General features: G+C 46.6%; 3 protein-coding genes across 3 annotated transcripts; all 3 read left to right on the forward strand.

Moving 5' to 3' along the window:
• The first annotated feature begins 733 nt into the window (after nucleotides 1-733).
• On the forward strand, nucleotides 734-5,145 carry LOC123046958 (receptor kinase-like protein Xa21). Its single transcript, XM_044470418.1, has 3 exons — nucleotides 734-1,400; nucleotides 1,823-4,176; nucleotides 4,280-5,145. Exons 1-3 carry the CDS (start codon nucleotides 847-849, stop codon nucleotides 4,702-4,704), a joined length of 3,333 nt encoding a protein of 1,110 aa, XP_044326353.1. The 5' UTR covers nucleotides 734-846; the 3' UTR covers nucleotides 4,705-5,145.
• Nucleotides 5,146-5,633: 488 nt separating this feature from the next.
• On the forward strand, nucleotides 5,634-9,358 carry LOC123046957 (uncharacterized). The gene is made up of 6 exons (XM_044470417.1): nucleotides 5,634-6,558; nucleotides 7,239-7,402; nucleotides 7,573-7,811; nucleotides 7,880-8,079; nucleotides 8,754-8,879; nucleotides 8,961-9,358. Exons 1-6 carry the CDS (start codon nucleotides 5,761-5,763, stop codon nucleotides 9,057-9,059), a joined length of 1,626 nt encoding a protein of 541 aa, XP_044326352.1. The 5' UTR covers nucleotides 5,634-5,760; the 3' UTR covers nucleotides 9,060-9,358.
• Nucleotides 9,359-10,793: 1,435 nt separating this feature from the next.
• Nucleotides 10,794-11,850, forward strand: LOC123042295 (uncharacterized). Its single transcript, XM_044464775.1, has one exon. It carries the CDS (start codon nucleotides 10,853-10,855, stop codon nucleotides 11,771-11,773), a length of 921 nt encoding a protein of 306 aa, XP_044320710.1. The 5' UTR covers nucleotides 10,794-10,852; the 3' UTR covers nucleotides 11,774-11,850.
• Nucleotides 11,851-22,652: the final 10,802 nt, after the last annotated feature.

Genomic DNA, 22,652 nt, shown 5'->3' on the forward strand with positions numbered 1-22,652 from the left:
TCCCTCCTTCGCGCCGTCTTCTCCCGCTCCTCCGACCTGGCGGAGACCCCCTACCCGCCGGAGCACTTCCACGACCTCCTCGCTCGGTGGCCTCCGGCCGGCGAGTGGCGCTGGTCAAGGGGTGCCGGACCCAAGTGAGGCTCACGCCTCCCAGCGTCATCAGTATCTAGGTACCTATCTTCAACCCTGATCAAGCTGATTCCGGGGCTGACACAAGGGAGGATTGGGACTCCTAATCCATTGAAAAACACTAACCAAATAACCGTACACTGTATATGACCAACACCCAATGACCCAACTGCGACTTTTGTGCATGAGCTTTATAACTGGAGTCGTTGTCGGAGAAAGCCATCCAATAGTACTCAGTACTCCCTCTGTCCGAAAATACTTGTGGGAGAAATGTCTAAAAATGAATGTATCTAAAACTTAAATACATCTAGATACATCCATTCCTCCGACGAGTATTTCCGGACAGAAGGAGTACATAATAACAGGCCGCTGTCAAGTGTGAGCAGAGTTAAATCCCACAGAACGTTTAGTCTATGTCCAGAGGAGAAAACCATGCAATCCAAGTTGTTGTTAAGTGTGAACCTGCGATAATCAATCACGACTAAAACTGTTGAGGGGTCGTTGTCTTGCATTTTAGGATTTGAGAATTGATCATGTGTGTATGCAAGGCAATGCTTTAGTCGCTCTTTAGGCTGCAGGAAAACAAATTGTTTACTCTCTCAAGGTATGCATTGACTATTTCCACAAGCTCACCAAGTCAGGGTCTTCCACTCTTCCTTACTTAAGAAGAGAGTACTCTATGGTTGCTGCTCATAGCTTGGCTAGCCAGCACTGTCCATGGCCATGGCATTTCGCCTCATTATACTCGCACTAGTACCGCTGCTGGCGACCGTGCTCGCTGCTCCTTCCCTTCCTAGCAGCAATGACACTGACCTCGACGCGCTGCTTGCGTTCAAGGCGCAGCTGTCCGACCCACTCGGCGTCCTCCGCAACAGTTGGGCTACCAATGTGTCCTTCTGCCTCTGGGTAGGCGTGTCATGCGGCCGGCGCCAAAGCCATCGCGTCACCGCCCTGGAGTTGCCGGGCGTGCCCCTCCATGGTCAGCTCGCCCCTCACCTTGGAAACCTCTCCTTCCTCTCTGTTCTCAACCTCACCAGCTCCAACCTCGTCGGCTCCATCCCCGCCGAGCTCGGCCGGCTGCGTCGCCTTAGGCGGCTCAATCTTGCACACAACAACTTGTCTCACTCCATTCCATCGACCTTTGGGAACCTTACAGGTCTCCAAGTTCTTGATGTGAGCGGCAACATGCTGTCTGGTCAAATCCCAACGGAGATGCAAGGATTGCGCAACCTTGCCTACATAGCTCTGCATGCCAACTACTTGAGTGGTCAGTGTTGGCAATAATCTTGTCTTAAATGTTTTGGTGTCACGTGGTAAGTTTAGTTAGCTAGGATTAGGAAGGCCGTGTAGTTTTTGGTTAGTCCTCCATGTGATAGGCGTGTCCCTATGTGTGCTAAAGCGCACGTAGTACGAGTCCGGTTTGGATTAGAGTTTAGTTGGCGTGTCTAGTATAGGCAATACTAGTATGAGTCCGATTAGAATATAGGGTCAGATTAAGATAGAGTTGAACGTGAGGGCTTGGTCCTGCGTGTATATATACACAGGCAGGGCTAGTTATTGTACCGTGAGTGGAGAAAAACCAGAAAAGAAATAAAGAGAAGAGAGGCACGACACGTGCCTTTGGCAAAAGTTTCTGCGTGTGTGTGTTCATCGTGATTTGATGTGATCGATCCTGTGGGCGGAATCCCAACAGTCAGATACCAACTCATCTGTTCAACAACACACCTCTACTAAGCTATGTCTCCTTTGGGAACAACAGTCTGTCTGGGTCGATACCTGACAGCGTCGGCTCCTTGCCCATGCTTGACTTCCTTGGCCTGCAGCGAAACCAGCTCTCTGGGCCAGTTCCCTCGGCCATTTTCAATATGTCTAGACTTAGGATGCTGTATATGGCCAGTAACAATCTGACTGGCCCTGTTCCTGGCAGCAATGGTAGCCTTAGTCTCCCCATGTTGCAAGTAATATCCCTCTCTCAGAACTACTTCACAGGTCCGATTCCTTCAGGCCTTGCTTCGTGCAAGAACATCAGGATCATCTCTCTATCTCAGAATTTCTTTACGGGTCCTGTGCCGGCATGGCTGGGTGAGCTGCCATTCCTTTCCGGCCTTTTAGCTGGGGGGAACGAACTTGTTGGGCAAATCCCTCGTGTTCTTGGGAATCTTACCATGCTCACCAGGCTTGACCTCTCATTCTGCAAGCTCAATGGAGAGATCCCGATTGAATTGAGCAAGTTGAGACAGCTCAATATTTTGGAGCTTTCATCTAATGGACTCACAGGTTCTTTTCCTACTTTTCTTGGCAACTTGACATCATTAACCGCAATAGGGTTGGCCCTCAATCTACTGACCGGGTCAGTACCAGCAACACTTGGGAACATGAGATCACTACAACTCCTCGATCTTGGATCAAACCGCTTCCAAGGGGAGCTTGGCTTCTTGGATGGTCTCTCGAATTGCAGGGAGCTCCGTCTCATAAATTTGCAGGTGAATGATTTCAGTGGAGGCCTTCCTGACTATACTGGAAACCTCTCCAAGAAGCTTGTGAGTTTTGATGCAACTGGCAACAAGTTGACAGGAGGAATTCCATCGACAATATCAAATCTAAGTGGTGTCAGCTCGTTGATCCTTATGAACAACCAACTAAGCCAGTCGATCCCAGAATCCATCACGACTATGGAGAACCTTGAGAGGATTGACATCTCAGGGAATAGCTTTGTTGGTCCCATCCCGGCGCGAATTGGTATGCTCAAGAGACTGGTACAATTATTTCTCTACAACAACAAATTCTCTGGTTCTATACCAGATGGCCTTGGTAATCTCACTTTGTTGGAATACATTTCCTTGTCTTATAACAATCTGTCCTCACATGTGCCAGCAAGCTTGTTTCTTCTTAATAACCTTGTTGAACTGAATCTGTCCCATAACTCTCTGACTGGTGCATTACCTTTTGATCTCGGCCACATGAAACAGATTAACAAAATAGATCTCTCCAACAACAACTTGGTTGGCAGCCTTCCAGATTCCTTTGGACAGCTCCGGATGCTAACTTACCTAAGCCTGTCTCACAACTCATTTCAAAATTCTATTCCATACAGTTTTCGCAATTTAATTAGCTTAGGAACACTGGACCTATCTTCCAACAACTTCTCGGGTACCATCCCAAAGTACTTGACAAACTTAACCTACCTCACAAGCCTGAACCTGTCCTTCAATGAGTTACAAGGTTCAATACCAGATGAAGGTGTTTTCAGAAACATCACCTTGCAATCTCTGATAGGAAACTTTGGTCTGTGCGGTGCTCCCCGTTTAGGGTTTTTGCCATGCCTGGATACCTCTCACTCTGATAATAATGGACATTTACTAAAATTCCTACTACCTTCTTTTGCTTTAACATTGGCGGCTATAGCTATTTGCTTATACCTGCTGATAAGAAGGAACAGTCTGAAGCAGGGAGAGGTAACACCTGCTGCTGATGGAGTTGATCCAATCAGCCATAGGTTAGTGTCCTACCATGAGGTTGCTCGTGCCACTGAAAATTTCAATGAGGACAACCTACTTGGAGTTGGAAGTTTCGGAAAAGTTTTCAAGGGCCAACTGGACGATGGTTTGGTGGTGGCGATAAAAGTGCTCAACATGCAATTCGAGCAGGCCGTGAGGAGCTTTGATGCTGAATGTCAAGTGTTGCGGATGGCCCGGCATCGCAACTTGATACGGATATTGAATACCTGTTCCAACTTGGATTTTAGAGCACTGCTGCTTCAGTACATGCCCAATGGTAGCTTGGAGACATGCTTGCACACTGAAAATAGTGAACCACTAGGATTCATCAAGAGACTGGACATTATGCTTGGCGTGTCGGAGGCAATGGAGTATCTGCACCATCATCACTGTCAGGTTGTCCTACACCGCGACCTGAAGCCTAGCAATGTGCTGTTTGATGAGGACATGACGGCGCATGTTGCCGACTTTGGCATTGCGAAGTTATTAGGCGATGACAACTCCATGGTCTCAGCGAGTCTGCCAGGGACAATTGGGTACATGGCCCCAGGTACGTACTTGGTACGACCATGCCTGAGCAATTCATTTGCCAAGAAATTAGCTGCTATTACTTTGGTTGGCTACCGCTATCGACTTTTCGCTTTCTTGTACAGAGCTTGCGTACATGGGGAAGGCGTCACGGAAGAGCGACGTGTTCAGCTTTGGGATCATGCTGCTCGAAGTCTTCACCGGCAAGAGGCCCACAAGCCCCGTGTTCCTTGGAGAATCCAGCCTCAGGCAGTGGGTTTCGCGAGCATTTCCAGCAAGGCTCGTCGATGTTGTTGACGAGAAGCTGCTGCAAGGTGAAGAGATGAACAGGCGCGGCTTTCACCACGAAAACAATACTACTACATCGACATTGCCTTCCACTGCCCGCAAGGGCGACTTTCTTGTGTCGACATTCGAGCTGGGCCTGGACTGTTCGGCCGACTCTAGTGACCAGAGGCCGAGCATGAGCGATGTGGTCGCTAGGCTGAGGAACATCAAGAAGGATTGCTCTGCTTCCGTGGCAGCGAAGAAAGGGTCTCAGCAGCATTGATCGGTCTATGTGGTGATGTGTTTTGTTCTCCTTGTTAGTGTCATGAATGTATTGCATTGTTTCTCTTCAGTTAATTGTACCTACCCAGGTAGCGGAGTTGTAACCTGATGGTGGTCATCTGCACCTGCCACTGCTGTCATATTATCACCATCTAAACCTGCAGTTGATGTTCCTCGGAAGTAAATACAAATCACTGTAAGAAATACTACCGTCCATGAGACCGATGGAACATCAAGTGCATGGTCAGTGGGATAATTGGGATTGTAGCACCGTCAGCGTTGAAGAGCATTTGCTCCATCAGCCTCCTTGTCCCTGGCCTTCTGAACATCTGCTCAATATTTCAGGAACAAAACATGTGTGGCAGATTAGCCTCTAAATACGTGCATCAACCGCTAACCACTTGTATCCACTCAACATGTGATTTACTGACGGCTGCAGATAGACCACAAGCCTCTAAAAATATGTTGAGCGCGGCATATTCGAATAGTAATAGAAAAGTAGTGGTTTAGAATTGGCCTAATTTGGACGTAGTAATACTTTGAAATGTGTGAACTTGAAAACTTTCCATAAAATAAGGAAGCCACCACGTAATTAGACAAGAAACATTGTAAACTTTTCGTAGAATGTCTATGTTTTTAGTGTGATCAGCAGAAAACATTTGAACATGCAATCAACAGACCGCGATTGATTTTGGTTATTAAGAAACAAACTTGGTTACGTTTCTCACGAAGGCCGGCGTAAAGTAGAAGTCCACGTCTCCGTCATCTTCTACCGTCGTCCTTCGGAAATATCCCACGTCGACGGATCGCCGGCCCCACGACCTCTCCAGCTCTAATCCAACTCCAGAATCCAGATCACCAAATTTGAGTTACCGCGTCGGCAATCCATCAAACACCTCGATCCATCTCTCTCCCTTGCCGCCACGCGGCCCCCTCCACCCTCCTCTCTCCGCCCCCTCGAACCCCCAAGAGCCCCCCGTCTCCAACCTTTCCCCGATCCCCACTCCACCACCGCGGCCGCGCCGACGACAGCTCACCATCACCAGCAGCAGCAGCCATGGGCGGGTCCTCCTCCACCGCCAGCGCCCCCGCGGAGGCGCGCGAGCTGCGGGAGCAGGAGGCCCTCGCCTCCGCCGCCCTCTCCCTCCCGCTCCTCCGCGCCGTCTTCTCCCGCTCCCCCGACCTGGCCGCGACCCTCTCCCTCCCGCCCGCCTCCTTCCGCTCCGCCCCCCCTCTTGAAACTCCGGCGCACTTCCAGGACCTCCTCGCAAGCCTCGGCCCCACCATCGCCTCCCTCTTCTTCCCCCGCGGCGCCTCCGAGGACGCGGGGGCGGGGGGCTGGCTCGGCTTCCTCAAGGGGTTCAACTCCTGCTGCGCGCGCGCCCGGGCCTCGCTGCCGCTGGCGGCGCTCCTCCGCGTGTACGCCGCGGCCTGCGCCGCCGCGGGCGCGCCCTGCGGCGTGCAGTTCCGCCCGGACGAGGACGGCGGCGGGGATGAGGAGGGCGGGAAGGTCGTGGGGGAGCTCGCGCCGGGGGAGATCGCTCTGCTGCTGTCCATGTGCTGGGTCATGGCGTGGAGCGGCTTGGCGCCGAGGGTTTCGGGCGGCGAGGAAGGGGGGAAGGGTGAGCCGGTGCTGCACCCGGACGTGTCGCATCTGGTGCTGTCGGCGCTCGTGTCCGCGGGCGCCGTCGCCGATGACGAGGACGTCTGGGGCTGGGAGGTTTCCGCTGCCGGGAAGGGGGTTTCGGTGCAGGAGTTCACGTCGTGGGTGATCTCGACTGTCCCCGGGCTTGGCAACTGCCTCTCGCGGTATGTTCAGGACAGGTTCCGGTCGTCCGAGGTTGATCCAACGAAGGTAATCCGATTATGCATTGCAGAATTAATTGCTATCCTGAAAGATTGAATAGCTTGTTTAATATATCAACTGTGGTGCCGCTTCATGTGCCGCATTGCCATTGTTCAGTTAGGTGCATATAATACGTAGATGTGCAAAATGATGGGCAAATTTCTATTTCTACATGTTTTCCCTTGACTATATTGTATCTTAGGTATTGTGTTGCCAGGAGGCATATAGAAGGTATTGTGCTGCCAGAGCACTTAATTTCATGATCAGCTGTCCTCGCTACTCTGATTCTACAAATTAACAGCAAGTTCTGCATTATGTAGATTCTCACTGCTTGCTAGAAAAGTCGGATTGTTCTTCTTTATATGTGACTGTTCAGAACTAACTTAAGAATCCAGGTAGGAATTGTGAAGATATCCAGACATAGATTCTGAGCTTGGTGTATAACTCCAATGCAGAGGCTGGGAAAATCGTTTAGAAAAACCGTTAGTTGCTTCAGAATTTTTTATTAGTACTAAGCTGAAGCTCCTGCAGTCGGAACCCACTGAGTTCATGACCTCATTATTTTGCTGCAACAATGAATCTTTATTTGTTTTGTCCAATTATTTAGAATCATATCTGATGACTTTATAATAATGAAGCTTAAACTCGGCATAATATTTCTTCTAACCAGAGTTGTTTCTTACAAGCAGGAAAGCTCTGTTTCAACTGGTAACACAACTTTTGATACTTCTGATGCATATCTATTAACACGTGGGAGGGCATGGTCAATCTCTCTCAGCGTCAGAAACACATTGAGTGAAAAGTTTTTGCCAGCATCTGTCATTGGAATGGACACAGAAGACCTTCTTTATAGGTTACTTCTTGCCATTTTTTGCTTCGTATTCTTGTAATTATCTTTGCAAGCTACTTTTCTTGTCAAGATTGTAAGTTTCAGTTGTTATCACTTATCAGGTGATCTTGTAAAATCCTGTCATGACCTGATTACATTATAAGTTTTAATTCTGATCTAGAACATATTTGTAGGTCATCGCTTCATGGAAAAGGTCTGAGCCGGTTTTGGTCTTGTGTTGAGGGGTATAAGGGACCAGCGCTAATTCTAATCTCGGCATTCTCGAAAACTGGTAGTGATAATGTTGATGCTGGCCAAAAATGGGGACTTGGTGTATTAACCGAGGATGGATTTGAGAACAAAGACACTTTCTACGGTAGCTCTGGGTTCCTATGTGCCACATATCCGATATTCCGCATGCTTCTGCCATCGGGTATGAGTTTTGTTGCTTATGTCCTTTGCCACATTTGATTGTAGCTCACTGTTTATCTAATCTAGCAGGTAAGGAGAAGAACATCATGTATTGCCACCTACATACTCAACTAAAGACGTATGAGGCAACACCAAAGCCTCTTGGCTTAGCATTCGGCGGATCAATTGGAAACGAGAGGGTCTTTATCGACGAGGACTTCTCTAAAGTTACAATTCGCCATCATGCAGTTGACAAGACTTACCAACATGGTTCTCTCATTCCCAATCAGGTAAAATTTCACATTTGGTAGTTCTGACTAAATATCTCATCATTATTGCTATAACCACCTTAGTATAATCTCGAAAGAACTCTTAGGCCTTGTTTAATGCAAGGCGCTTTAGGGGAGGTTCTTAGAGAAATAAACCAGTGTTTATTTAAGCACCAGGGCTTACTTGTAGAGGGTAGACGCTTAATTAGGCACCTTTCATGCAGAAATTGGCACTGGTGCTTCAGGAAAACCCTGTTTATTTTTCTAAGCTCCTCACTAAGCACTTAGCATTGTACAAGGCCTTAGGTCCAGTTTGTTGCTCCCATGTTCGGTAATCTTGTCAGCAAGGAACCTTCATTTCTGTCTTGGCTCTGAACTACAGGTTGTTTGAATTAGCTAGTTTGTTTACCCCAAAGTAGCAAACCAAAGTGCTTTTAAAATCCAAACATAGTGCCAAAGGCAACAAGGGTAGATGGATGATAACCACTCAGTGGCCAACAGGGCATGTAGATTACTTATAGGTTATGAAAGTTTTCCTCTGTAGGGCATAACTGCATATCACTGTTTTTCTTTTGAAATCTGCAAGCTTTGGCAGCAGCAGTATGTGGCCTCAAATAAATACTTAATGAGCCTAGCTCACAGTCCAAAATGCCACTGAAAGCAGATTATGATATTACTCCATTATTGTGATGTAGGGTTATTTACCTGTTGAGGCTTCAATACTTGACTTCGAAGTATGGGGACTTGGTGGACAAACAACAAAGCGGCAACAGGATATTTTCAAGAAAAGGGAGGATATTTTCTCAGGGCAGCGGAGAAAGGTGCTATGCCGAGCAAACAAGGACCCTTCTCTACAGTGTACATCACTGTTGTCCATAACATTTCCTTCCTTTTTTTTTCAGATTGATCTCGCAGCTTTTGGCAACTGGGAAGACTCTCCAGAGAAAATGATGATGGACATGGTTTCTGACCCAAACAGGCCCCGTCGAGAAGAACGTTGATCAAGTTTTACGGCCAAGCTCATTTGCTAGTGTTCAGCAGCTGCCCATACGGAAGTGGACACAGAAGTGGAGTATATTACTTTCGAGGTATATAGAGTTCAGTGCACGTATTCGCTCATTTGATGTAAGGGCATTTGGCAGGACCACTCATAATTTAGGTTCTGAATTGAGCAGAGGCTTGTACAGAAGTACAATTATTATAATAGCACCGAGTTTCCTTCTCCTCTTCCTTTGTTTCATGGGAAGCAAGAGCAAACAATTTGTACATTGTGTTGTAAATTAGATAATTATCATGTGTACCATACTGTAAATTAGATAATTATCATGTGTACCATACTGTAGTACAGGGACCCATATGTTGTGGGTTGCAGTAGTAGTGTGTTGGGTGCTTCGGTCCCGTGGCTCCATGATTCGGGAGTAGTTCACATGTGGATGGGGTCGTGCTTTTGAGCATGGTTGTGATGGTTTTCGCCTGGTTTTTCATAAATTAACTAGGCAACTCTCTTCTTAATTAATGGATGAGGCAAAACTTTTGCCTCCGTTTCAAAAAAAAAAAAATAGTCCCCCTTATCCCGACAGAGCTCCCGGAATTGAATCTGGATCCAAATACATCTGTGTACTCATCAATCAGCTTTGAAAGCCCAAAGTCGGCAACCTTGGCAGTGCAGTCACTCTCAAGGAGGATGTTGCTCGGCTTCAAATCGTACTAGTAGATTACTGATGGCTGACTATTGCTGTGAAGATAGTCTAGCGCATCTGCAACATCGACCGCTATGTTCAGCAGGCAGACAATACTCAACTTGTGCCACGGCTCGTCTGTTCTTGGATGCAACCATCTGTCAAGGCTAAAGCTGGGCATGAACTCGAACACAAGGGCTCGGAAGTCATTGCGACTGGAGTCAATATTAGAGCAGCAGGTGATAATGTTTATCAGGTTCCGATGCTTAACTCGTCTGAGAGCCATACACTCGCCGGACAGATCATTCTTTGTGAGATTTAGTCCGCTCAGACCTCTCAAATTACCAAGTGATGGGGGGACACTCCCTGTGAGGCGGAATTGAAAGGGGTTTGACAGGGATTGAAGTGGATTGAATCCCCTGTAAGTCAAATCCCGCCCAAAACCCCTCCAATCCCCTTCAGGCAGGGTGTAACCGAACAAGGCCTGAAGGAATTATCATCCAAAGCTAGGTACACTAAACTTGCACAATCGCCTTTTACACTTTTTATTGTGCTTGCTATTCTTTTCCTTTTACCTCCAGACATCCATGGCTATATATAAAGCCGAGCGACCCCTGTCTGAGAGCATCGTATTGTAATCAGGTTGTAACCCTAGCTGCCACAAGAGTGGTTCGCCTACTTCGACGTGAATTGTGGCGACGACGGAGAGCTGATTCCCCCCTGACGGGGGAAACCCTAACCATCGCCGCACCAAGCAGAGTATAGTATACTGAACCTGGTTGCAACTAGTTAGACTAACAGTTGTGTTCTCTATAGCAAACACCAATAATTTGTAAGCTGTACAAGTGGTTTCTGCAATTTCCTCCACCGGCGGGCGGGTCGTACTTTGATTCTTTTGGTTTTTCCAAGTCGTCCCTTAGCGACAACACAACGTGCCGTTCCTTTTTCAACTCTTCCTCAGTTGACCGGTGAGCATATCCCAGCCATCCCCTCCCCAAACGTACAAATCTCCTCCTTCTCCACAGCGTCAGGCAGATCATCCTCAACCTTCAGTTCTTTTTTTTTTTTGAACAAATAACCTTCAGTTCTTGAAATCACCTTACCAAAAAGGAACCATGGCTGCCAAAACCACATCATGCTTTACTTTCCTAAAGGAAGCGCTGACCCTCCCCACGTTAAACCCCAAGCTCTTCACGCCCTTGTTCCTCCTCTTTGCCGCCGCCGCCTTCCTTGACCACATAGTCAATTTCGTGTTCGTCCAGCCTCTCGCCGACGTCGTGGCCAGCCATGCCACCGAGGTCAACAACACCGACTTCTCGAGCGCCGAACACGCCAAGCTCATGGAGATGGAGGGGCCAAAGCAAGACGGCATGAGGCTCATCCTCATCGCCTTCTCCGAGGTGATCGTCGCCCTGGCGGTCGGCTTCGTCAAGAAGATCCTCTTCCTCTTCGCGGCCTCCACGACCTACTCCGGCGACCGCTACTCGCTGGCAGAGCTCCTGCGCGAGCTGGTCAAGGGGTGGATCAGCCTGAAGGGCCCTTCCATCACCATCGCCGTCGTCGACGCGCTTGACTTCGCATCGGCGGTCCTGGCCGCGCTGATTATTCCTGCTCCCGCCCTGATGGCCGGGCTCTCGGGGGTTCTCTCCGTCCAGGGTCTCGTCTACCTCATCGCGCTCCTCACCTCCCTCTACTTTACCGCCGTGGGGTTGGTGGGCGTCGCCGCGTCGGTGGTCGACAGGAGGTGCCGCGGCGTGGGGGCGCTCCGGCAGGCGTGGCGGCTCGTGACGCTGGTGAGGAGAAAGGAGGGCCTCCTGCTGGTGCTCGTGGCGCACTTCGTGCCGACCGCCGTGGCTCCGCTGTACCGGGTTGCTCTTGTGTATGCCAAGACGAGCATGGCGGTGTGCTTCTGCTTGTTGGCCGTGCATGCTTTTCTGTCTTGTGCGCTGCAGCTCCTCTCTTTGACGGCAGCCACGGTGTACTACTACCAAGCCATGCAGAGCAAGGAGGTGATCGATGCCTTGCGGTTGTGCTAAGAGCACATTACTTTCGGGGAAGGAAATGTCTCCTTCGTCCAAACGTGATTATAATGCGGGATGCTTTGATTTCTAGTGCGACCATGTATGCAAGTCAGTTGTACGTGATTTGCACGCCAATACTTAATCATGCGTAAAAGGACACAGAACTCCAGGGGGCATGGCTCGCACAACAATTCTGCATTTTCTTAAGGGAAACGCTTCTTATCACCGGGCGGATCGCAGCTCTCGCGTCCGCCGCCTTCTCCGCACGCTACGTGGCCCATTGGCCATCACTATTAGTTTTGCAATTGACCCATTATTGCATTCTTACCATCGCAACAATTGGTCTGTTGCAGACCGACGAAGATGAAGGAGCTCGTGGTGAACGATCGACATTGCAAAATCCTTCCTGTTGCAAGAAAGATTCTGCAACACCATCGATGTTGCAAGACTTTCGAGTGAAGACAAAAAAATTAAGCAACATTATCTTTGTTGCAAAAAAATCTGCAACAATACCTCAGTTGCAAAAGTTCTGCAACATGAACTCTGTTGCAAATATCTGACGCAACATCATTTTTGTTGCAAAGCTGCCAGCTGAATCTAATGATTATCTCGCGTTGAATTCAATGGTTCGCGAGGCGGCGGATCTTTTAGAAACAAGACCCAACTGAATCTAACTGTTGTATGAAGGTTTTTTTTTCTGCAACAAGCGTCTTGTTTCTGAAACACATGTCTTGTTTCAAAGAAAAAACGGTTCGGCAGGAGCACAACAAGGCTTGTGTTGCAAAGTGTCGAGTGCAACACGGGTCTTGTTGCAAAGGCTCGCGCACGCTCATGGAAAGAAAACCATACAGCTGCCGAGCTTGCCATCCAACTTTTCGGTGCAGGTCACGTGACCTACAGCTCGGCCTTCGCTTTTTGAGACTTCCTCTACCCACATCTTTATGTGCCCATAGCACTTTCATATGGAGAAAGATGGACAAAGGCGGCGGACATTTTCTGAACATTACCCGGCCGACGCGTAGCATCTCTTTTTTCTTAATAATTTTTCCTCATGATAGTATGTTTCTCATTTATATCATAAAGATCATATATAGTACAAGACACGTAAATACAGACCTGATAAAACTAAAAAAACAATAGAACGCTAGCCTTTGCACAAAGAAACACCAATCAAGAAGGGAAATTAGAATCAATACCGAAGAATCCTCCGAGTTTGACACCAACGCTCGTCTCTCGCACCACCACAACAGCGACCAAAGGAAAAAAATGACGCATCAACTCCTCATCCGAGCTCAACGCGGCTCCATCACAGATATGCAGCTTTGCGGACCTCCAAGGTGGCTCACCAAAAGGTGAAGCCATTACCGTTCAACGAATCAGACCGGGGCAACAACCTGGACACGCCATCGAACTTCATATTTGGCACCCCCACACGACTAAGACGTCGGATAAGGAGACCATACTTGTCATCCATGAACCATGAACCCAGCCCACGATCCACCATCTTTCAGATGCCTTTGATGCAGATCACAATCTACATTCGCTCCTGGACTACCTTCCAAGCTCCGCGATGGCGCTGGAGCAAACGTGGTTGCAATGGCGGAGCCTGAGGGCACAAGTCCACCACGAGGATGTCCTCGCCGACACTTCATCCTTGCTTGAACGATCTGGTTTCCAAATTCATCCCCAATCATATGGGGCATCGACTCGTTCTTTATTAAGCGTTGCCATCATCATCGCCAAAGCCAAAACGATGAACGGTCTAAAAACATAAGCAACAAGGGCCTAAAATGATCCACACGCATGGATCCGGCGACCCGCCTCACCATCGAGGGCCGAGGTCGTCGGCGGAGATGAGCCGCCAAAGGATGGCAACGGAGAGAACTGTCCTGGTGGCGGATTGGCGAGATCACCTTTCCTTTGTCCGATAAGAAGGAAAACATTTTTTTTCTTTTGAAAATGTTAACCAAATTAAGAGTACAAATACATGTGAACCGGTCCACCAAGTTCAAGTCCTAGACTCTGAGACTCTGACCTTTTGTAGTTGATCACGAAGGAGAAGTCATCAAGACTATGGTCCAACCGAAAAAGCAAACATCGTTGGAAGAACCATAGTTTCACGAACGTGCAGCTGCTAGCGTACTCGTCCGCGATCCCCTATGTCGCCTCCGCATCCGGCTGCGGCACGACCGCGTTGCCAGAGGCATGAGCGCGCCCATCCTCATAGAGCGCCCGCTGCTCAGCTACGAAGTTGGGGTTCTTTGCCGCCACTGCCTTCTCGCTCGCATGCTCGCTATATATTTGGCCCTCCGTCAGCCGGTGCTTCTCGAGGAGGAAGAGGTTGTACCAGTGCTCCTTATGTGCCTGCTAGAACACCAACAACGATGACGGGTTGGCTGCTCCTCCGCCATGGGGTCCTTATAGTGTGTATGCGTCTGCTCCATGGTCAAGCTGGCATGGACCGGCGCGGGTTCCAACGTCGAGTCCTTGTCGGAGCCCGTCTCCATCGCCGAGTCGTCGTTCGGAGACTTCCGAGGAGCTGGTTGTTGGAAATATGTCCTAGAGGCAATAATAAATTAGTTATTATTATATTATATTTCCTTGTTCATGATAATCGTTTATTATCAATGCTATAATTGTATTGATAGGAAACTCAGATACATGTGTGGGTACATAGACAACACCATGTCCCTAGTAAGCCTCTAATTGACTAGCTCGTTGATCAATAGATGGTTACGGTTTCCTGACCATGGACATTGGATGTCATTGATAACGGGATCACATCATTAGAAGAATGATGTGATGGACAAGACCCAATCCTAAGCCTAGCACAAAGATCGTGTAGTTCATATGCTAAAGCTTTTCTAATGTCAAGTATCATTTCCTTAGACCATGAGATTATGCAACTCCCGGATACCGTAGGAATGCTTTGGGTGTACCAAACGTCACAACGTAACTGGGTGGCTATAAAGGTGCACTACAGGTATCTCCGAAAGTGTCTGTTGGGTTGGCACGAATCGAGACTGGGATTTGTCACTCCGTGTAAACGGAGAGGTATCTCTGGGCCCACTCGGTAGGACATCATCATAATGTGCACAATGTGACCAAGGGGTTGATCACGGGATGATGTGTTACAGAACGAGTAAATAGACTTGCCGGTGACGAGATTGAACAAGATATCGGTATACCGACGATCGAATCTCGGGCAAGTACAATACCGTTAGACAAAAGGAATTGTATACGGGGTCGATTGAGTTCTTGACATCGTGGTTCATCCGATGAGATCATCGTGGAACATGTGGGAGCCAACATGGGTATCCAGATCCCGCTGTTGGTTATTGACCGGAGAACGTCTCGGTCATGTCTGCATGGTTCCCGAACCCGTAGGGTCTACACACTTAAGGTTCGATGACGCTAGGGTTATAAAGGAAGTTTGTATGTTTTTACCGAATGTTGTTGGGAGTCCTGGATGAGATCCCGGACATCACGAGGAGTTCCGGAATGGTCCGGAGGTAAAGATTTATATATGGAAAGTTGCTGTTCGGGTTCCGGGAAAAGTTCGAGTTTTTCCGGTATTGTACCGGGAAGCTTTCAGAAGGTTCCGGAGGATTCCAGAGGTCCGAAAATTGTTCCACCACGTCCAATACAGCAGCATGGGCTGTAGGGGGGTGCCCTAGCCTTAATGGTCCAGGGGCACTAGCCCCCCCAAGGCCCATGCGCATGGGAGAGGGGAAACCTGTTGGGGAACGTAGTAATTTCAAAAAAATTCCTACGTACACGCAAGATCATGGTGATGGCATAGCAACAAGAGGGGAGAGTGTTGTCCACGTACCCTCGTAGACCGTAAGAGGAAGCGTTAGCACAACGCGGTTGATGTAGTCGTACGTCTTCACGATCCGACCGATCCAAGCACCGAACGTACGTCACCTCCGAGTTCAGCACACTTCAGCTCGATGATGATCCCCGGGCTCCGATCTAGCAAAGCTTCGGGGATGAGTTCCGTCAGCACGACGGCGTGGTGACGGTGATGATGCTCTACCGGCGCAGGGCTTCGCCTAAACTCCGCGACGATATGACCGAGGTGGAATATGGTGGAGGGGGGCATCGCACACGGCTAAGGAACGATCTGTAGATCAACTTGTGTGTCTATGGGGTTCCCCCCGCCCCCGTATATAAAGGAGCCAGGGGGAGGAGGCGGCCGGCCAAGGAGGGCGCGCCAAGGGGGGAGTCCTACTCCCACCGGGAGTAGGACTCCCTTCTTTCCTAGTTGGAATAGGAGAAGGGGGGAAAGAGGAGGAAGAGGGGAGGAAAGGGGGGGCGCCGCCCCCCTTCCCTTGTCCTATTCGGACTAGGAAGGGGAGGGGCGCGCGGCCCCTCCTGCCTCCTTCCCTCTTCTCCCTCGAGGCCCATGTAGGCCCAATAACCCCCCGGGGGGTTCCGGTAACCTCCCGGTACTCCGGTAAAATGCCGATTTCACCCGAAATGATTCCGATGTCCAAATATAGGCTTCCAATATATCGATCTTTATGTCTCGACCATTTCGAGACTCCTCGTTATGTCCGTGATCACATCTGGGACTCTGAACAAACTTCGGTACATCAAAACTTATAAACTCATAATAAAACTGTCATCGTAACGTTAAGCGTGCGGACCCTACGGGTTCGAGAACTGTGTAGACATGACCTAGAACTATTCTCGGTAAATAACCAATAGCGGAACCTGGATGCCCATATTGGTTCCTACATATTCTACGAAGATCTTTATCGGTCAGACCGCATAACAACATACGTTATTCCCTTTGTCATCGGTATGTTACTTGCCCGAGATTTGATCGTCGGTATCCAATACCTAGTTCAATCTCGTTACCGGCAAGTCTCTTTACTCGTTCCGTAATGCATCATCCCGTAACCAACTCATTTGGTCACATTGCTTGCAAGGCTTATAATGATGTGCATTACCGAGAGGGCCCAGAGATACCTCTCCGACAATCGGAGTGACAAAACCTAATCTCGAAATACGCCAACTCAACATGTACCTTCGGAGACACCTGTAGTACTCCTTTATAATCACCCAGTTACGTTGTGACGTTTGGTAGTACCCAAAGTGTTCCTCCGGTAAACGGGAGTTGCATAATTCTCATAGTTACAGGAACATGTATAAGTCATGAAGAAAGCAATAGCAATATACTAAACGATCAAGTGCTAGGCTAACGGAATGGGTCATGTCAATCACATCATTCTCCTAATGATGTGATCCCATTAATCAAATGACAACACATGTCTATGGTTAGGAAACATAACCATCTTTGATTAATGAGCTAGTCAAGTAGAGGCATACTAGTGACTATATGTTTGTCTATGTATTCACACATGTATCATGTTTCCGGTTAATACAATTCTAGCATGAATAATAAACATTTATCATGAAATAAGGAAATAAATAATAACTTTATTATTGCCTCTAGGGCATATTTCCTTCAGTCTCCCACTTGCACTAGAGTCAATAATCTAGTTCACATCGCTATGTGATTTAACACTAATATTCACATCTGCATGTGATTAATACCCATAGTTCACATCATCATGTGATCAACACCCAAAGGGTTTACTAGAGTCAATAATCTAGTTCACATCGCTATGTGATTAACACCCAAAAGAGTACTAAGGTATGATCATGTTTTGCTCGTGAGAGAAGCTTAGTCAACGGGTCTGTCATATTCAGAGCCGTATGTATTTCGCAAATATTCTATGTCCACAATGCTCTGCACGGAGCTACTCTAGCTAATTGCTCCCACTTTCAATATGTATCCAGATTGAGACTTAGAGTCATCTGGATTGGTGTAAAAGCTTGCATCGTTGTAACTTTAACGACGGGCTCTTTTATCACCTCCATAATCGAGAAACATCTCCTTAGTCCTCACCAAGGATATTCTTGACCCATGTCCAGTGATCTACTTATTAGATCAAAATTGTATTCCTTTGCCAAACACAGAGCAAGGTATACAATAGGTCTGGTTCACAGCATAGCATACTTTATAGAACCTATGACTGAGGCATAGGGAATGACTTTTCATTCTCTTTCTATTTTCTGCAATGGTCGGGTCTTGAGTCTTACTCAACTTCACACCTTGTAACACAGTCAAGAACTCCTTCTTTGACTGTTCCATTTTGAACTATTTCAAAATTTTATCAAGGTATGTACTCATTGAAAAATCTTATCAAGCGTCTTGATCTATCTATATAGATCTTGATGCTCAATGTGTAAGTAGCTTTACTGAAGTCTTTCTTTTGAAAGAACTTCTTTCAAACACTCCTTTATGCTTTGCAGAATAATTCTACATTATTTCCGATCAACAATATTTCATTCACATATACTTATCAGAAATGCTGTAGTGCTCCCACTCACTTTCTTGTAAATACAGGCTTCACCGTAAGTCTGTACAAAACTATATGCTTTGATCAACTTATCAAAGCGTATATTCCAACTCTGAGATGCTTGCACCAGTCCATTGATGGATCGCTGGAGCTTGCACATTTTGTTAGCACCTCTAGGATTAACAAAACTTTCTGGTTGCATCATATACAACTCTTCTTTAAAAAATCCATTAAGGAATGTAGTTTTGACATCCATTTGCCAAATTTCATAAAATGTGGCAATTGCTAACATAATTCAGACAGACTTTTAAGCATCGATACGAGTGAGAAAATCTCATTGTATTCAACATCTTGAACTTTGTCAAAAACCTTTTTCGACAAGTCTAGTTTTGTAGATAGTAACACTACTATCAGCATCCGTCTTCCTCTTGAAGATCCATTTATTTTCTATGGCTTGCCGATCATCGGGCAACTCCACCAAAGTCCACACTTTGTTCTCATACATGGATCTCATCTCAGATTTCATGGCCTCAAGCCATTTCGCGGAATCTGGGCTCATCATCACTTCCTCATAGTTCATAGGTTTATCATGGTCTAGTAACATGACTTTCAGAACATGATTACCGTACCACTTTGGTGCGGACCATACTCTGGAAGACCTACGAGGTTCTGTAGTAACTTGATCTGAAGTTTCATGATCATCATCATTAGCTTCCTCACTAATTGGTGTAGGAATCACTGGAACTGATTTCTGTGATGAACTACTTTTTAATTCGGGAGCAGGTACAGTTACCTCATCAAGTTCTACTTTCCTCCCACTCACTTCTTTCGAGAGAAACTCCTTCTCTAGAAAGGATCCATTCTTAGCAACGAATGTTTTACCTTCGGATCTGTGATAGAAGGAGTACCCAACAGTTTCCTTTGGGTATTCTATGAAGACGCACTTCTCCGATTTGGGTTCGAGCTTATCAGGTTGAAAACCTTTTTCATATAAGCATCGCAACTCCAAACTTTAAGAAACGACAGCTTAGGTTTACTGCTAAACCATAGTTCATACGGTGTCGTCTCAACGGATTTAGATGGCGCCCTTTTAACGTGAATGCAGCTGTCTCTAATGCATAACCCCAAAATGATAATGGTAAATTAGTAAGAGACATCATAGATCGCACCATATCCAATAAAGTGCGGTTACGACGTTCGGACACACCATAACGTTGTGGTGTTCCAGGTGGCGTGAGCTGTGAAACTATTCCACATTGTTTTAATTGAAGACCAACTCGTAACTCAAATATTCGTCTCCGCGATCAGATCGCAGAAACTTTATTTTCTTGTTACAATGATTTTTCCACTTTACTCTGAAATTCTTTGAACTTTTCAACTATTTCAGACTTATGTTTCATCAAGTAGATATACCCATATCTGCTCAAATCATCTGTGAAGGTTAGAAAATAACGATACTTGCCACGAGCATCAACACTCATTGGACCGCATACATCGGTATGTATTGTTTCCAATAAGTCAGTAGCTCGTTCCATTGTTCCGGAGAACGGAGTTTTAGTCATCTTGCCCAAAAGGCACGATTCACAAGCATCAAATGATTCATAACCAAGTGATTTCGAAAATCCATCTTTATGGAGTTTCTTCATGCGCTTTACACCGATATGACCCAAACGGCAGTGCCATAAATAAGTTGCACTATCATTATCAACTTTTCATCTTTTGGCATCAATATTATGAATATGTGTATCACTACGATCGAGATCCAACAAACTATTTTCATTGGGTGTATGACCATCAAAGGTTTTATTCATTTAAACAGAACAACAATTATTCTCTGATTTTAAATGAATAACCGTATTGCAATAAACATGATCAAATCATATTCATGCTCAACGCAAACACCAAATAACATTTATTTAGGTTCAACACTAATCCTGAAAGTATAGGGAGTGTACGATGATGATCATATCAATCTTGGAACCACTTCCAACACACATCCTCACTTCACCCTCAACTAGTTTCTGTTTATTCTGTAACTCCTGTTTCGAGTTACTAATCTTAGCAACCGAACAAGTATCAAATACTCAGGGGTTACTATAAACACTAGTAAGGTACACATCAATAACATGTATATCAAATATACCCTTGTTCACTTTGCCATCCTTCTTATCCACCAAATATTCAAGGCATTTCCGCTTCTAGTGACCATTTCCTTTGCAGTATAATCACTCAGTTTCAGGCTTTGGTCCAGCTTTGGGCTTCTTCGCGGGAGTGGCAACTTGCTTGCCATTCTGCTTGAAGTTCCCTTTCTTTACCTTTGCCCTTTTTCTTGAAACTAGTGGTCTTGTCAATCATCAACACTTGATGCTCTTTCTTGATTTCTACCTTCATCGATTTCAGCATCACTAAGAGCTTGGGAATCGTTTTCGTCATCCCTTGCATTATAGTTCATCACGAAGTTCTACTAACTTGGTGGTGGTGACTAGAGAATTCTGTCAATCACTATCTTATCTGGAAGATTAACTCCCACTTGATTCAAGCGGTTGTAGTACCCAGACAATCTGAGCACATGCTCACTAGTTGAGCGATTCTCCTCCATCTTTTAGCTATAGAACTTGTTGGAGACTTCATATCTCTCAACTCGGGTATTTGCTTGAAATATTAACTTCAATTCCTGGAACATCTCATATGGTCCATGACGTTTAAAACGTCTTTGAAGTCCCGATTCTAAGCCGTTAAGCATGATGCACAAAACTATCAAGTAGTCATCATATTGAGCTAGCCAAACGTTCATAACGTCTGCATCTGCTCCTGCAATAGGTCTGTCACCTAGCGGTGCATTAAGGACATAATTCTTCTGTGCAGCAATGAGGATAAACCTCAGATCACGGATCCAATCCGCATCATTGCTACTAACATCTTTCAACACAATTTTCTCTAGGAACATATCAAAATAAACATATGAAAGCAACAACGCAAGCTATTGATCTACAACATAATTTGCAAAATACTACCAGGACTAAGTTCATGATAAATTTAAGTTCAATTAATCATATTACTTAAGAACTCCCACTTAGACAGACATCTCTCTAGTCATCTAAGTGATCACGTGATCCAAATCAACTAAACCATGTCCGATCATCACGTGAGATGGAGTAGTTTCAATGGTGAACATCATTATGTTGATCATATCTACTATATGATTCACGCTCGACCTTTCGGTCTCCGTGTTCCGAGGCCATATCTGTATATGCTAGGCTCGTCAAGTTTAACCCGAGTATTCCGCGTGTGCAACTGTTTTGCACCCGTTGTATTTGAACGTAGAGCCTCCGATCATCATGTGGTGTCTCAGCACGAAGAACTTTCGCAATGGTGCATACTCAGGGAGAACACTTCTTGATAATTAGTGAGAGATCATCTTAAAATGCTACCGTCAATCAAAGCAAGATAAGATGCATAAAGGATAAACATCACATGCAATCAATATAAGTGATATGATATGGCCATCATCATCTTGTGCTTGTGATCTCCATCTTCGAAGCACCATCGTGATCACCACCGTCACCGGCGCGACACCTTGATCTCCATCGTAGCATCGTTGTCGTTATGCCATCTATTGCTTCTACGACTATCGCTACCGCTTAGAGATAAAGTAAAGCAATTACAGGGCGTTTGCATTTCATACAATAAAGCGACAACCATATGGCTCCTGCCAGTTGCCGATAACTTCGGTTACAAAACATGATCATCTCATACAATAAAATATAGCATCATGTCTTGACCATATCACATCACAACATGCCCTGCAAAAACAAGTTAGACGTCCTCTACTTTGTTGTTGCAAATTTTACGTGGCTGCTACGGGCTTAGCAAGAACCGTTCTTACCTACGCATCAAAACCACAACGATAGTTCGTCAAGTTAGTGCTGTTTTAACCTTCGCAAGGACCGGGCGTAGCCACACTCGATTCAGCTAAAGTGAGAGAGACAGACACCCGCCAGCCACCTTTAAGCACAAGTGCTCGTAACGGTGAAACCAGTCTCGCGTAAGCGTACGCGTAATGTCGGTCCGGGCCGCTTCATCTCACAATACCGCCGAACCAAAGTATGACATGCTGGTAAGCAGTATGACTTGTATCGCCCACAACTCACTTGTGTTCTACTCGTGCATATAACATCAACGCATAAAACCTAGGCTCGGATGCCACTGTTGGGGAACGTAGTAATTTCAAAAAAATTCCTACGTACACGCAAGATCATGGTGATGGCATAGCAACGAGAGGGGAGAGTGTTGTCCACGTACCCTCGTAGACCGTAAGCGGAAGCGTTAGCACAACGCGGTTGATGTAGTCGTACGTCTTCACGATCCGACCGATCCAAGCACCGAACGTATGGCACCTCCGAGTTCAGCACACGTTCAGCTCGATGACGATCCCCGGGCTCCGATCCAGCAAAGCTTCGGGGATGAGTTCCGTCAGCACGACGGCGTGGTGACGATGATGATGCTCTACCGGCGCAGGG

The sequence above is a fragment of the Triticum aestivum genome, chromosome 2B (genome assembly GCF_018294505.1).
Source record: "Triticum aestivum cultivar Chinese Spring chromosome 2B, IWGSC CS RefSeq v2.1, whole genome shotgun sequence".
NCBI classification, from domain to species: domain Eukaryota; kingdom Viridiplantae; phylum Streptophyta; class Magnoliopsida; order Poales; family Poaceae; genus Triticum; species Triticum aestivum.